This window comes from Notothenia coriiceps, unplaced genomic scaffold, assembly GCF_000735185.1.
Source record: "Notothenia coriiceps isolate Sejong01 unplaced genomic scaffold, NC01 NC01_scaffold00019360, whole genome shotgun sequence".
Classification (NCBI taxonomy): domain Eukaryota; kingdom Metazoa; phylum Chordata; class Actinopteri; order Perciformes; family Nototheniidae; genus Notothenia; species Notothenia coriiceps.
Genome location: NW_011352061.1, coordinates 324,846 through 340,501, shown reverse-complemented (window position 1 = coordinate 340,501; position 15,656 = coordinate 324,846). Strand labels below are relative to the sequence as shown.

The following is a 15,656-nucleotide window of genomic DNA, read 5'->3' as shown; positions in this document are numbered from 1 at the left end:
AATGAATATAACTTTATAAGCTATCAAGCTATGAAATATGTTTTGCGGCTCCAGACAAAAAATGTTTTGGGAAAAAGGAGCAAAATGGCTCTTTTGGTCAAAAAGGTTGCAGAAAAAGCTCCCTACCTTTTTTCAATGGTAACTAGGCTTAAAATATAAGCTGATTGTTACAATGTGTATAACAGAATTTGATTTCCATACCGTCTAAAATAAACCCCATAACCAGGCTCACAAATCCATGACTAACTGTAACACACTTCCTGTTGCTGCAGCATTCATGCCATGTGCCACAGGCTGAATAACTCAAAGGCTGTCGATAAAGCAAGTATTTATTTTGTCTAGAAGTGCCAATACAAAATCTGAGAGCCTAAATATTGAGCCTTTATTTCATATAACCATTCATGCATTCTGCAAATTGCTCTTTAACCCGTATTTTAAGTGCTTCTTTGTTCCCTCTTTCATCAACATCTGTGAATGAATTCTTCGCTTAAAAGCCAGCCTTGGCTTTGTGGTTGGAAACAGCACTTGTGTGAATAAAGGAAACATTCGTACAGCTCTACAAGAAGCCAAGCCTCAGAAAAACCCTGAGGAACCTTTCTTCGTCTCAACTCTAATACTCAGGTAGAACAAAGAGGCCTCTGCGAGACTCTTTAAACCCTAATTGACTTCTATGATGTCACTAAGCCTGAAACTGGAGGATGTGGAACAATGATGGCAGAAACACCGGGTGCACAACGGAGGGCTTTTGCTAATTCCCTTGATTGGGAGCAATTAAAACGGGTAATTACCCAACGTGCTAGTGAAACGACCCTTTAATCTGCTTCCAATCCGTGTATCAAAATAGATGAAAACAGACGAATGGTTCACCAGTTTCAAAATTGGGGAAATTACTTTTAAAGCAGAATGGACCAGCCTAGATGTAGACTGAAACTATCCACAGTACCCTTAACTTCTTTATGTTCCATTAGCATACCTGAGAGGACGAGAATGAATGCCTCCGAGAAGATGGTGTAGGAGACGTGTAAATGCATCCATCTCTGTGATTTCAGCTGGAGCCCTCGACGTCAGTACCACGGCTATCGCCTCTTTTCAAGTACATGAAGGACCTCTGTTTATTCTCTGCACGCAACTAATCCTCCCAAGAGTAACTATGTCAATAAGCGTTCTGAAGTAGCCACTTATACCGCTGCAGGAAGTCAACAACCTGTTACCCGCCGGAGCTGGTGCAGACCAGATGGGGTTTTGAAACAGGGTCAAGAGCATCAAGCAGTTTTTTCCCCAGAATTGAATCCACTCTATGCATATTTTTTGTTGATTCTCAGAAGCAGCTGCTACCTGAATCGGAGGTTGTGTTCACTGTCATCCTCCTGGTATTGACGTGATGTTGCATATGCTAAACCAGTCACGATCAACAACCCTGCCAGCAACCCTTGAAAGAATCACCTCATGAGCTCGGAACAAAAGCAGTACAGTACCTGTGACAGAAGATACGCATCTCATTATCTGTGTTGTTTGTTTCTCATATTGAAGCAACAGGAAGGAAGTGGGCGTGCTACTCTACCACCAGAGGTGATTCAGAAGAGGATTCAAAGAATGTATGTAAAAAGCAGTGGGATTTGTCCATTAGCTCATGGTATGTTCCAGAAAATAAGATCTGGAGCAAACGTTTAAGAAAATGTCCAGAAAAGAATAGCTGACATACATCACCGTCACATGACTTCACATCGACGTGGGTAAGATAAAGGGTGGCTAATGTTCCGCTTTATGGCGTTTTGTAGTCTCATTTAGTGTCTTATTAGCAACCGTTTTCATTATATATATATTTCTATTTCAAACTATTATTACTACTATTAACTTGAATGACCTCCCTCTGAACTGAAGTAGGGCTTACCCTAATTGGCATATATGTTACAATCTACAATGTGGCTAAATGATTGTTATATCGCATCGGAATTTCATATAAATGGCTTGTGTAAATGGGATCAATTCCTTGGTATCCAGTTGTCAGTAAGTACAGTTGAGTGTACACATTTCTACCTGAAGCGATGGCAGGAGGAAGCACAGCAGCATCACAATCCGAGCACTGTGGCCCAGATCCCTCTCCCCACAGCGACTGACACACAAAGCAGAGGTGTGCTGCTTGTTCCATCCAGAAGCAGAGCAACAAAGCCTCCAAAAAAATGTAACAAGGTAGAACTCTCTTTGCCAACCTCTTAGGGGGAGGAAAGAGATCTTTTCATGGCAACATAGACCCTGCTAACATGAATTCAGAGCCTACAGCGCTCAATGACTGACTTAAACCGCAAGAAATGGCAAAAATACTATTGTTGCAAAAAAACAAGATCACAGCCAAATGATCCAACGACATGAAGCAATTTGGTTTGCTCTTTGCCAGGATGTTCGGAGAAATGACTGCATTATGCATTGGCAAAAAGCGTCGTAATAGAAGCAAAGATTCCCTTTGAAAACTGTTTTTGAGAGCACATCTTGCCATTCACACAGCAGATGTCTAGCAGTAAGGAAATGCAATTTAATTCCGGTTGAGCTTTGAAAATGACCTCTCTTTAATATACTAATTCCTTGCAGGGATTGAGGAGGAACAGACACTTAGTCCCTGTGGAGGTGTACAGTACGTCAGTGTCACTGAATAAAGTTTCACGTGGAGCTTTCAAAGTTCGACCTCCTCACTTCCCTTCCCTCTGGGTGGAACTGTGAGGAGGCGCAGGCCCCCCCTCCCCTCTTCAAAAGATGCCATGGAAGATTTACTACCTGTCCTCAGGCCTACACCCAAACACATGCAAGATTCATCAGAGCCAACCGACTCTGGAAGCACCGAGTCTGCACAACGAGACAAAAGGGGATGTGGGGTGAGGCCAGAGCTGTAAACTGTGTGCACACCATCCCATTGTCTCTAACACAATTGGCCCAATAACACAACACACACAGAGCCAGCTCTCAGAGGAGTGTGTTGTGGGAAGGCTGTGATTTGGAGAAGACCCAGGCCTTGTTCTCCGGAACACTTCAATAAGAACGCCTCTACAATGAGAGGAGTCATGCTTTAGATAAGCTCACAGGCGCTGATATTCACAAAGATCATGCCTTAATAGATCACATTCTATAAGTGCATTCACTCTGTACTGTTTGAAGTATAGAGAAAAGGCAATGAAAGAAGACATTGATAGCCCTGTGGAAATCTCACATCAATTCAATCAAATCATCAATACTTTAGTATAGCACTTTGTCATAATCATATCATAATATATGTAATCTGCTGTGTTGAGAAATGGGAGCCATGTTTTGAATAAAATAGTGCCCTTAATGAAACTAAAATGAATGCAGACAGAGTTGATTCATCAATATTAGGTTCAACATGTTCTTTGAAATGTCTTGTTTTTGAAAGAATGTTAGACGGCTCTTGCTAACCATTTCTGACGCCAGGCCCCTTGACACTGTGCGATTCTGTCTGATCATATTCTTCAGTGGTGAGAGAAACGTGGTTGAATATTCGGTCATTCATTGAAAACGAGTGCTCTTGGATATCACTGTGAAGCATGTTGACTTTGATGACAGAGATAGCCTGCAGCAAATTCACAAAGAGGTATTAAATGTAGAACCAAGCTGTTGAGCGCCATTTTTAAACGATGTTCAGGAAGACATAAAACCCAGACTTATAGACACAAAATCGAAAAATTGTAAATAAAGAAGAAGTTTGTGGGTCTCTGGCCAACATATTTCAATATACCCATCCCACACAGTGTGACATTCACTTCAACTAGCAACATGTTCAACACGTTTCTTCAAAATGCTAATGTAGCATCGTAATACTAGCCGGATATTACATCAAATGCAGGTTCTAACAAAACCTTCAGAGGTGCTGGGAGGAGCAGAGGGAGGGCAAAGATACTGTGTGAGGTGAATTGAAGTCAAAAGTTATACTCTGTCTGAGTTATAACTCATTCGAGGCATAACTCACAGCCATGGAACAGAGACATCATTCAGTGTGGCTCACCCTGTCGGGGGATATCATTTCATTTAACTTCCATAACTCTGCTGTGAAATCATGCACTACAGCAGTAGCTTAAGGATCAAAAGTAAAATCAAAGTGAACCAGGCATAGTTGTCAGCATTTCCGTAATTAAACACCAAAAATGGCTCGTTTAATGGTGAAACTTAAAAAAAGGAGCTAAAAATAAAAACGCACATTAGCCATTTGATGTTATAGTGGTAATTTGGCAAAGATATCAACTATGCTAACGAGGCTATTCCAGCATCATGAGTTGGGTGAGTTGGATATCTTTATATTAACTTTTGGCTATTGGCACTGCTTGCTGTGTTTTCCTGTCAGAGAGTTTTGTAGTTTCATATTTGGCTCGTGGCTTCAGAGAGTTTAGGGGGACTGGGAGTCACTTCAAGACGAGGTGTACCGTTTGAAGCCATCTTTTCATCTTTCTGACGAGCACAAGAACACCCAGCGGAGATGGCTTTGGATTTGCGGCTTGTAGATAACGTTTGGAGGAGGTATTGATTGAAAAAGTATAGTGACTGTGATTTTATTCTAGCTGTTATGTCTTCTAGTGTGGCTTGTAACAATAGCGGACAACAGTGACCCCAACTACCCACAAAACAGACAGAATTGTCTCATGTTACTGCTGCACAACACACAGGTTGTGTAGTCTAAATAAAGAGGGATATCACATGCCTGAGTGGAACACGCTGCACAGAATACATCAACTATAAGTCTCTTATGATTGATTCGCTCACCGTGTGTATGAGGATCATGTGCTTTACTCAGGGATGTGGTTGCTTTAGTAATAAAATACGTCAGGTATTACATGGCTGACGCATGATGGGAAACTATAACAAGCTGATGTGTCTGTCACACACACAACATATTGGATTGGGGGAGTTGGACGTGCATGATGCATGTTGAGTGTGCTGCGTGCAGTGGCCGGTGAGTAAGTGACAGTGACAGATCGCCCACTGCATCTTCTAAATGATCCTGCAGCCCGGGGCAGCGAGGGAACGCTTCCTCCTCTCTGATGTACGGAGCAGATAGAAGGCCAGCGCTGATGATGGACATACTTTAGTATATAAATGTGCATTCTATGTCAAAGGTCACATGTACAGCCTAAGTGGTTCAAAGTTGCTTCTGAGGCCTTTCCTTACCCAAGGCAAAGTTCTGACACATAAGAAGTCAGATAGATGTTGGCAAGAAAATGCTAGAAATTTCAGTTTTGGCATTCTAATTATATTATTCATACACTAACAGCTTGACAAATCAAGTACCCAATGACCTCACAAAGACTTAGATTGAACCCACCATGAACGTTCCCGGGAGATGTCATTTTTCTCAAGCAAATTGGGGAAATTCAAGTCCGATATAAGTTTTTTATTAAGCTTAAAAAACCATTGATAGGAAGGCTATATAAAAATGACATCATCAAGGCATTTTGATTTCAAGAATGCTTTTTTTGGTGGGGGAATCAAATGTTATGTGCATGTAATATATTGTAGAACAATTTGCATATCTTTTACAATTTATTTGACTTTTTTCTGTTTAAAATATTTGTATTCTGTTTAAATTGTATCGGACATTTTGCTTTAATTTCTTATGTTTGTATCGGTATTTTTATTTATTTAAAAAATGTTATTGCACACTCTTGCTTCTTTTTTGTATTGCATGTTTTACTTAACTCGTAACTATCTTTAAATTTTTTATTTGGCATTTTAGTTTCACTTCTCACGTTTAAATGAATATCTTTATTTAATATATTTTGGGTTTTAATTGCACATTCTTACTAACCGTCTTATATATTTATTTTTTGATTGATTGATTTTATTTCATGTTATTCTAAAATAGAGCAGCTGTCACAGTACCCAATTGTCCCAGTATAAATCAAGTATTCTGATTATGACAACTATGTTTATTTGGTACAACAGCGCAGTTCTTTGTTCAATTCAAAATGAATCAATGAAAGGAATTATCTGAACTTAAATCTGTTCTCTGTTTGGAATCGACGGCTCTGACTCTCAGTCCAAAAGCCTCTTTGTGAGAAAGAATCCCAGCTTGACATGTTTACTGACTGACACAATGCGTTCACACGAGGGGCCGCTGTTACCGAGGACATTTTCCTCGGCAGATAACTTACCGCTGTCTGAGTGTAAAGAGATTGCAAAGGAAAGCTTGTGGACAGCCCAAGGACTTAATCAGAAAATCACCATTGAGCTCAAATGAGAAGAAAATGTCTCTCTTTGCTTTGATGTGATCCGAGGAGGACCCTGCAGCAGGCTTAACACACACACTTGAAGTCTGATGATAAAGTATCGAGCTGGGAAATAGAAACAGGAGGAGGGCCGGCTGTGATCCGTACGCACGTTGCTCTGGTCATGTGCTGCACTTAGATAGGAGGGACGCTTTTAAAATCAACTTGAAACCATTCACTGACTCGTTATATTGTCAGAGTTTATTCCAAGAGCTTAACATCTTGAGTATTTAAAGAGTAGAGAAGTGAGCCTCTCAGCCTGAGACCTGTTGGAACAGAGTTTTCCTACACTATGGTGTTACTAATATTTTGCACCATTTTCATTATCGCAGATGCATCTGTTCTGTGTGACTGTGGTCATGTGTCAGCATCAAAGTGGAGTAAAGGGTAAAGTGATGAATGAATGACTGAGGTCGGCAAAGTGCACTTCTGTTTTCTCTCTTATTGGATCATCCCAGTGATGATTCTTTATTATGGGAATCCTTGTAAGCCCCCTGATTTATGAGGGGATGAACGACAATAGAAAATAGGGTTGGGATGATAGTTGCCGTATTGTTGCAGCATCATTATCCGCACATCCAAAGCTCCTGTAGCCGAGAAGGAATTCACTGACTATCCAGCCTGTGTGGGAACCTGTTCTCACTCAGTTCTTAGCTCACTGTTTATCTACCAAACTGTGGGCTTTGAAAAGGGTTTGTAATTAAAGTGGTGTAATATTGACATATATCAGTTGACTTATAATTATATTATTGTAAAATGAAGTGCAAAACTTATGTTGTTGCAGTGTAATGCCTTAAAACAGTGATACTCAATTTACAGCCTGCCAGTCAAATCCAGCACCACATAAGGAGCCTTCAAATATTTTCAAAATGTACGTCTGGTTTTCCAATCAACCCTTTCTGGCTAACAACATGGAGGAAGCAGCTTTTGGCCAACTTCCTCCTAATCCTGGGTACCTGGGAAAGGACGACACACCAGTGCCACCAAGAACCTGCCTGTGTCCATGCAAAAAGATTAACTTACTTTTAAACAATCAAAGCGTCTACACGTGCCGCCTAATGGCTATAGAAAAGTGCCATTAAAGTCACAACCATGGAGGAAGGCATTTAGAAGACATCATGGCTGAGCAGACTCAGCTAAATAATGAACATATGCAGCGAAGGTGGGCGATCTGTGGGAAGTGCAGTGTAGAAACGATCAATGCACACTTAGCATTGAAAGTGACCTGAACCACTTAACATTTAGCACTTCCACATAAAAACCTTAATTCAAAGATAGGCATTTGGAAATTGATGGGCTGGTGTGTATTTGATAAAGGCGAGAGGTGAATATGGCGAGCTTTGTTAGAGCTGTAATGGTCCTATTTAATGTTTCAATAGAAAAGTTCATGTCTTAATTGTACCTGATTTGAATATCTGGATTATAGAGCCACCCCCAGGTGTAAGGCTTTGTATGATTAATGGCGGGGGAAGAACTAGTTATCTCTGCCTCGCTCTCTCCCTAGCGGTGTGTGTGAACTCTCTCACTCTCAGCTTTCATTAATCTAATTCAGGCTGCTGTGCACACCTCTGGTAAAAATCTCCTGTTCCATCAACGGTGTTACATTGGAGTTGTGAAACACGCCTTTTTGCTCGGCGTGGAGAAGAGAGCTGAGGTGTTTCTTTCACTGTCGGTGGGCTCAGACAGCAGCGTGGACACATTACGGAGCTGTGAGGACACTGGAGTGCTCAGTGAGGGACAGGCTGCCCTGCTCTGCTCTGCCTCTCAATATCACATGTAATCACATCTTGTTATCCATTCGCTCTGCTGCCAGGGGCATTTACATAAGAGCATAGGAAACAGTACAGTTTTGTCATTCTCATTATGTTGCATCAGTGTTAAAAGCTAGGACTATTCAGCAAGAAATCAAAAAATGTATATAAGTCATATAATGAGTACTAGAGGTTTTGTGCACTTGCCAAATCTGACAGAAGTCGTCACTCCAGGCGTCTCTGCACTGCAGCAGGCTAGATGTCTTTAGCAATCACGCTGCAAATATTAATATCTACGAGTAGGACTGAGTACAAGCACTGTGTATAAGCAGGTATTAATAAGGTAGCCACCTGTCTGTAGATAGCAGCCTAATAGGGGGTTGCGGTTCAGGGGGAGGACATGGACCTCTACCAATCAGAGAGTTCAGCATTGATCCTGATTGTAAGTCCCTCTGGTTAAAAGCTATAGAGCAGATCAAGCAGAAACAATGGATGTCTGCACTACACTCTAGTGAAACATGTACTGGATATATTCCATATCTGTAATCTTTGAAAACACATCATAATGACAGCTGGTGCAGCTCTTTTATTGTTCTTGCAAAACTATCTATGTTTTTGTTGAGAATCCCTGCATAAAGAAATTGAATCATCAGAATATTCCAGAACATGACTATGTCTAGGTCTGTCTGTGTGACATGCCTTTCAGACTGTCTCTTAGTGGCTAAAAACAAGCTGTTGTTTTTTCATCAGGGTTGAGATTAGGGCAGGGAGAGCTGACAATTGGATGTGTGCTATTACCATACTCCTCTGTTTACCCCCTCCCTTAGCTCTGCCTCCGTCTGCTCTGCTTCTCTCTCTCCCTCTGTCTTGCGTTGAGGTCGCTCATCCCCTCCTCCCCTCCCTATCGCCATTCGTTATTCCACTGAACACTCTGTCGATTCCCCCTCTGAGCCTCAGTTTCATATCTCATCAAGAAAAATGCCAGCTCTGACGGTGGCTGGCTCCAGATTAAAAAATCCGGTGTTCCACAGGCATTGCAGCAAAGAGCAGAGCAGAGGATGTAGCGAAAGTACACTGAACTGGATGTCTCAAATGTCCCAGTAAAACAAGGCTGTAAATATCTAAATCCAGTACGCCATGATTGCTCTCTTTTTGAATGACTTCTTTTTGTTGCGCTGTTATCCAGAAGCCATGTGTAAATGCAGGGTTTTATAGCTTATAGCTGATTTATGGTCCCTATAAACCTTTTTCACGCTGGTAACTGAAGGTGTATTGGAAGAGGAGAGAGCTTTTGAACACACACATATCAGAAAATAAATGTCTTGTGGGGTCAAATACCTCATACAGACGTGTTTGTGACTCACAGGTTTACACCTACCATGTATTGCTGGTACTTCAGAACGCCGGTTAATTGATAAGCGCATTGTTTACTTTGCACTGTGCGGATATTCCAGAATCAGAAGCTCGGCGTTCGCAGGAAAGCAAAACTCGAAGCACGACTACAAACGTACAATTCAGCTAACTCGGACACAGGAAATGCAGGTACGCCTTTGGGAGAGCTTAAAGCAGTTGCCAACGAAAATGATTGTGCAAATGACATTAAAGAATATGCAACATAAAACTTCACGGTCTCTTGAAAATCGTTTTGTCGCCATCCATCCCTAAGAGCACTTTAATCAAGAAAGGAAGAACGCACCATCTACTTTACAACACATGGATTGGTGGATATCATGCATTTACAGAGGACAAATTGTTAAATAAAAGCTGAATGAGGTCTTCATGGAGACCTATATTTCCACGCTGAGATGATAAGAAGCCTCTCGGGCCGCCCTTCAAACTTCAAACGAATCCCCGTTCATTGATTGGAATGACTTTCTGTCACAAACACACATTTGATGGAGGTTGGAGGGGTCAAGGAATAACCTTTTCCCTCTCCAGGCTGCTGCTCAACTAGCTTTTGATTTGATTGGTCTTTCTTAGAAGGGATGCTTATAGTTATAAAACTCTTCAGATTCGAGGAGAAATGCAGGTTTCATAACACCTGGTGGAAGATGTCCTGGTTTCCCGTTCCCTCTATAATCAGTTTTCATATAAATATATAATGAATAGCCAAGTATGTCATTAAATTACTCATTAGAAAGCTGTGCACTGAGCAATGATCAACAGCAGATGTGTTGGTATTAGCATAATGCTGCCATTTGTTACACGTGATCTAGTTTTCATGGAAGTGGGTCAGGCCTCACACTGTTCCTCGGTGTCTTTCTGAGAGATATTTGGCAGCTTTTTTCAGACTGACTCAACACACTGAAAGGCTTCCAGAATGTCTGGGAATATATCTTAAACAGCCACTGATCCCTGAAAGCTTTCCACTTGTGATCAAAGCGCCACAGTCTAAGTGTGTGTCTGTCACTGACATCCTGCCCTGCCTGCATACGGCCAATGGGACACTTCAGAAAAGCTAATATTTGACAAACAGGCAGCTAAACACCACTCGATGCAGGACATTTGCTGACATTACCTCACATAAAGGTCTCCTCTCCGTGCTAATGGTACAACATTCAAATCTAATTGAATTAAATTCAGAAGCTAATACAAGGATAATAATGATTGAAATGACCTACAGTATTAGCAAATCCCCAAAAATACGATCAATGGATACAACTGTATTTTTTACAATAATACGAGGTCACCCTTTAAAAACAGTAACAACCCATTGCTTCATTTCCTTCTCTCCTCTCCGAATGTTCTTTTATAATGGATTTCATTATAAATGTAGCAGTACAATGTTTTTCTCTCAAGTAGCGGTACACAGTAGACAGTTTCTTTTTTGGAGCACAGACTGGAAACAAAATAACACTGGAGATTTAATTAAAAGGCCTGTGCGTTCACACTGTATGCTAGAACTTCCAGAAAAACGCGGGCAAAAATCCTTGATTATGCGATTAAACATGCAGGGTTTTTATGTGATTTTATGCGGTGAAATTGCGGGAAGTTGCGAAAAATAATAGATTATTTTTTTAATATTGGGCTGTCTTATTTATTCTCTCTAACACACAACCTGCCACTAACGTTAAACCCCTTTCCTATTCAATTAAACACATTCAATCTTTATTTATTGTAAAAGCAATTGGGCTATTTTAAACACACACACACACACACACACACACACACACACACACACACACACACACACACACACACACACACACACACACACACACACACACACTTCTCCGCCTCATTCTGTTTTCATTTACTCGTTTGTTATCTGACCAGCTTCAATCTTGTAGGCTACTCACTTCGTTTCTTGTAGCCCTCGAAAGGGTTTTGGAGGTTGATGCCTCGTGAACGTGAGTTGTTTGGCTTTCTTGTCCGCTGCAGCAGAAAGCATTTTCGAATGTTTGAATGAATCAAAGTGGGTCGCCACCGTCGATTTTCTCTTATGCTGCTACACACTGCCAAGGCACACAGTTGCACAGGGGTGCAGAATAGTTTCCCCCCCACTTTCGTGCAAGACATCGGGGTACTGCTTTGCCCGGTCTTTAGCAGAAATGTTCGTCGGTAAATGAGAGGGATCAGATTTTTTCATCTTGGTGTTTTCTCTCTCGTGTGAGTTCCACACGTTCACTCTACGGTGTTGTTTACCTTCTGTGATGCGCGAGCTGATGACGTCGCGTCATCATCATCATCATCATCACTTCACGTCAAGTTAACTTTTTTTTTCTCAACTTTGTGTGGAAAAATGCAGGGATTATGCAGCCTTTTGATAAATATGCGGCCTTTTAAAAATCTGCGCCATTTTGCTGATTATGCGGTCAATTCTGCGATCGCAGAATCGCGTTTTTCTGGAGGGTCTAGTATGCCAGCACAACATGAGTTATTTCAGATAAGACACAGGAAGTGTAGTGTGCAGCACTCACGTTCTCCGGAGCAGCGGGGGGGAGGAACCTGGAGGCGCACACCAGGAAGGAGTCGGGGGCAGGTTTGCTGTTCTTCACGTCGGGGTCGTCCCCCAGCACGATGTGGTTGAACTGACCGAAGAAGGGCTTGTGTTGGAGGGTCTTCAGCTGGAAGGTGGCCCCAGCCGAGCTGGTTGCCACGGCGACGGGGATGTTGTGCTTGAGCAGGTGGAGCACCAGCTTCTCCACACCTAGCGGGACCCATGTTGTAAAGTCAGGATTAATGTATGTTTTACCCTCTTTTAAGACTTTTACATTCTGAAATACTGCACAACTTTTTTCCCTTTCAGTAACTTGTCATATTCTTGCTAGTATTTTAGTTATTCTGTTCCCTCTTCTCAAAGTCAACAGTTTTTTTGAACGTGTTGTTGGTTAGATACCTAAAATAAGATTAAGACAAGCTTAAAATACCTTAACGTTTAGTATTAAGAGCATAAGATATGTCAGTAAATACCTCACTGGTGAATGTCAAACAGAGGTTGCTAACTTTAAGGTTACATAGTCACTCTATTTTTATGTATTGATATTATTTATATATATATTTTTTTTTATATAACTTTAGTCCTCTTACTGTGTTCATGTTCAACACAGCCCAAAACATTTTCTTAATTTGCATTTGTTTTGGAACATTTGTGTTTTTATATATTTGCATAATTTCACTATTTTCTCCTAATGGAAGTGATAAGGGCGCGTTTCCACCAGTCGGCCACCGTAGATCCATGTTACACAACAGCAAACTTTTTCTATTTGTAAACCTACTTGACAATAAATCAGATTCTGATATACAAGGCTAATGTTATCAATAGAAACCCTATTCATATAGAGCTCTTTGCACTGCTAGTGAATATGTCTCCATCCTTCTTTTGTGTTTCAACAGTGAGCCGAGAGCAGAGCTGTGGGAGGATTTTAATCTAGAGCTTCAAGGGTGACACTCTATATAATGTAATAAAAAGTCCTTCCAAGCTTTTCTGTAAGTTAAAGAGACCGTGAACACATCTTTTAACAGATAGTAAACATGCTGCTCCACACTTTAGCAAATTCGTTACAAAGGGCTGACTCCAACACATATTTTTTTAAAGGGGAATTTGTCCTCAGTTATGTATTACTGAAACTAGACCAACACAATACCTCTGCAAGGTGTAGGCTAAACCATTACATCCATGCAATAGCTCCTCTTTTTATTGCTTTAAACTCTGTGCACATCACTCTGCAGAAAGGACTTACATAGGGGAAGCAGAAGGATGCGAAGGAGAATCTGAATAAGGGCTGCACGATTAATTACATTTTTGTATAGAAATAGCTATTTGGAATCTATCAGTGCAGTCCTACTCTGAACAAATTACTAGAGTGACAAATTACGCTTCACATTCACAAATGTTTATATTACATTTCAACAATGGCGCATATGGCAGACGCAACGTTTGGTCCCGATTCATTTCCTAAATCTGAAGGAAACAAGATGTTTGGGTGAACGATAGTCTCATCTGCGCCTTTGTGACTTTAAAGGCTTGCCATTTGTCCTCAATTAGTTTAATGGAATTGTCAAAAGAAATTGCATAGAATTGGACAAAAAGGTTTTCAAACTGTGTTCAAAGCCATTACTTTTAGCTCTTTAACTCTACATAGAGTTTTCCCACAGTGTTTACCTTCGCCAGAATACAATAATAGATAACTAGAAAGGTATCACAAATTAATGCAACAATTTAAATAAGTGTGGTAAAAGTAAACGTCTATTCTACTGTGTGTAATCCCTTCAAGATGAAACTACTGACTCATAGTGAACCCTTCCTCTGTTCAATAGAACACAAATAAAATGCTCTCCATTATAATTCAACGTTAACGCATGAGGTTATGAATTATAAGATGAGAGGCGGCTGTACCTGCTGAGTCATTGTCCTTATGTGACACTTTTAATGGTTTCTTTCAGAAAAGATAATTAATGTTCATATTCCCAGAAAAAAAAATGCTCTTTATGATAATTAGCCTCCTGAGGTAAAAGGATTATAAAAGCCTTCACTCACTGTGCAGTCACTCACTTTCGTGCCAGAATCAAGGCGTCACAGCAGAAACCTTCAAGAACACTTTGGACGGTTTTACAGAAAATGATTGCTATTATTTTGTTTAAAGTATGGCAGTGCGGGTAAATCAGATGTACCTGGCATGATTTTGGCGGAGGGAAAGATCCTCTCTTGGATCTGTCTGCTTTCAGAGAGTAGTTCCTCTGCGGTCATGGGGAGATCCAGAGCATCACGGATCATCTGCGAAGCAACCAGAGCGCTCCTCCCCATCACCGAGGACTTCACCTCCCAGGTGTACCGCTTCCCATAGCGGTCACAGATCTCCTGGAAGGACACGGTGTACAGTCGCTCTGTGTCTAAAATGAGAATAAAATACAAAAACAATGTCATTAAGCAATACTACAACTCTGGTAATGACCACTTATTGTAATGAAAAGTGTTTTATAAAAAGGCCTGTTGTAAAAAGCACTTTATTTTTTAAACAAACAAAAATAAATAATACTTTCAGGGATAACAGCCCTGAACAGAGCTTTGGTATCAAACCATTGCAATGTAAACTGTTCTGTTTTGCGATATAATTATACATATATAGTCAAGAACCACGTAGTCCATGTTAAATATATTATTAATCTTAAATTCGGCACATGTCTGATGAGTCCATTTCAAACAGCTTGTATAAAATCAACTTTCAAATGGGGGTAACATAACGTCACGTCAAAAGGGATTGTAAACATTGCATTTCTGAGGTTTCTAGAACAAATACATATTGGATATGTATGCCGAATTAACCACTAGGTTATTAGCAACAAAACACAATTCAACGTTTGGTTTAATAGTGCACGTTATGTTAACTGTGTGCAAATGAATCATGAATTTATAGTTTTCTCTATGCAGTTCGGCATGCCAAGTGAATAGCTGTGCACGAGTTTCGGTGTCAACGTCGCTTTAGTAGAGGTGCAATCTCCCAGTATGAATAGACAAAGAAAACTACAAGACATAACAAACATAATGCGTTTCAACACCTAATAAAAGTCCATCCATGTCGAAAAGTACATGGCTCACGGATTTAAAAGTGCTTCTTGATGCAGACATGTTTCACTCAGGAGCCTAGTTCCGTGTTAAATATCAGGCAAGGAGGTCAAACAAAAAGTAACCCCGATAAGTGTTATTGTAAAAAAAGAAAAAGGCAGCTAATCCGTGTAGGTGCTCCAACTACAGATTTATAAAAGGCTTTTAACGTTTAATTAGTATGAATAAAACTAACAACAAATAGAATATTTGAGTCTAAAATGTAGCTACAACAACGCAGGGATAGTTTTTGGTCGTCCCAGCGCAAGGGTCATTGGGATATTGATTCAACCAATTGCTCTTTAATTTTAAACTATTTCAATTTCCTTTTTTCTTCATTCTTTTATTATTACTTGTATCGTTTTTTTTTATATATTAGTTTATTTCCAGAAATATCCTTGGAGTTTTCAAGCTCATGATCATAACTGATGATTAATAATGAATCCTTGTCATTATGCCACCATCTACCTTTATACTCACTCTCTTCACCAAGTTATTATTTTTGTCTTTAATTTTTGTGCAGTTTTTTCAATACAGTAGTAGTTTGACTAATTCATTATGACATCTTGAGGATTTATTTATTAGACATAGATATTG

The 15,656-nt window shown here is 40.3% G+C and overlaps 1 protein-coding gene across 1 annotated transcript in view; it reads right to left on the bottom strand.

Annotated features, from left to right (window-relative positions):
* Positions 1-15,099, bottom strand: part of pudp (pseudouridine 5'-phosphatase) — a 21,312-nt gene extending 6,213 nt beyond the window's left edge. Inside the window, exons 1-3 of the mRNA XM_010778748.1 lie at positions 15,014-15,099; positions 14,129-14,347; positions 11,935-12,164 (exon numbers count right to left, since the gene is read on the bottom strand). Of these exons, the coding sequence (XP_010777050.1) occupies positions 11,935-12,164; positions 14,129-14,347; positions 15,014-15,083 (519 nt within the window). The 5' untranslated portion in view covers positions 15,084-15,099. The remainder of the gene's footprint in view (positions 1-11,934; positions 12,165-14,128; positions 14,348-15,013) is intronic.
* Positions 15,100-15,656: the final 557 nt, after the last annotated feature.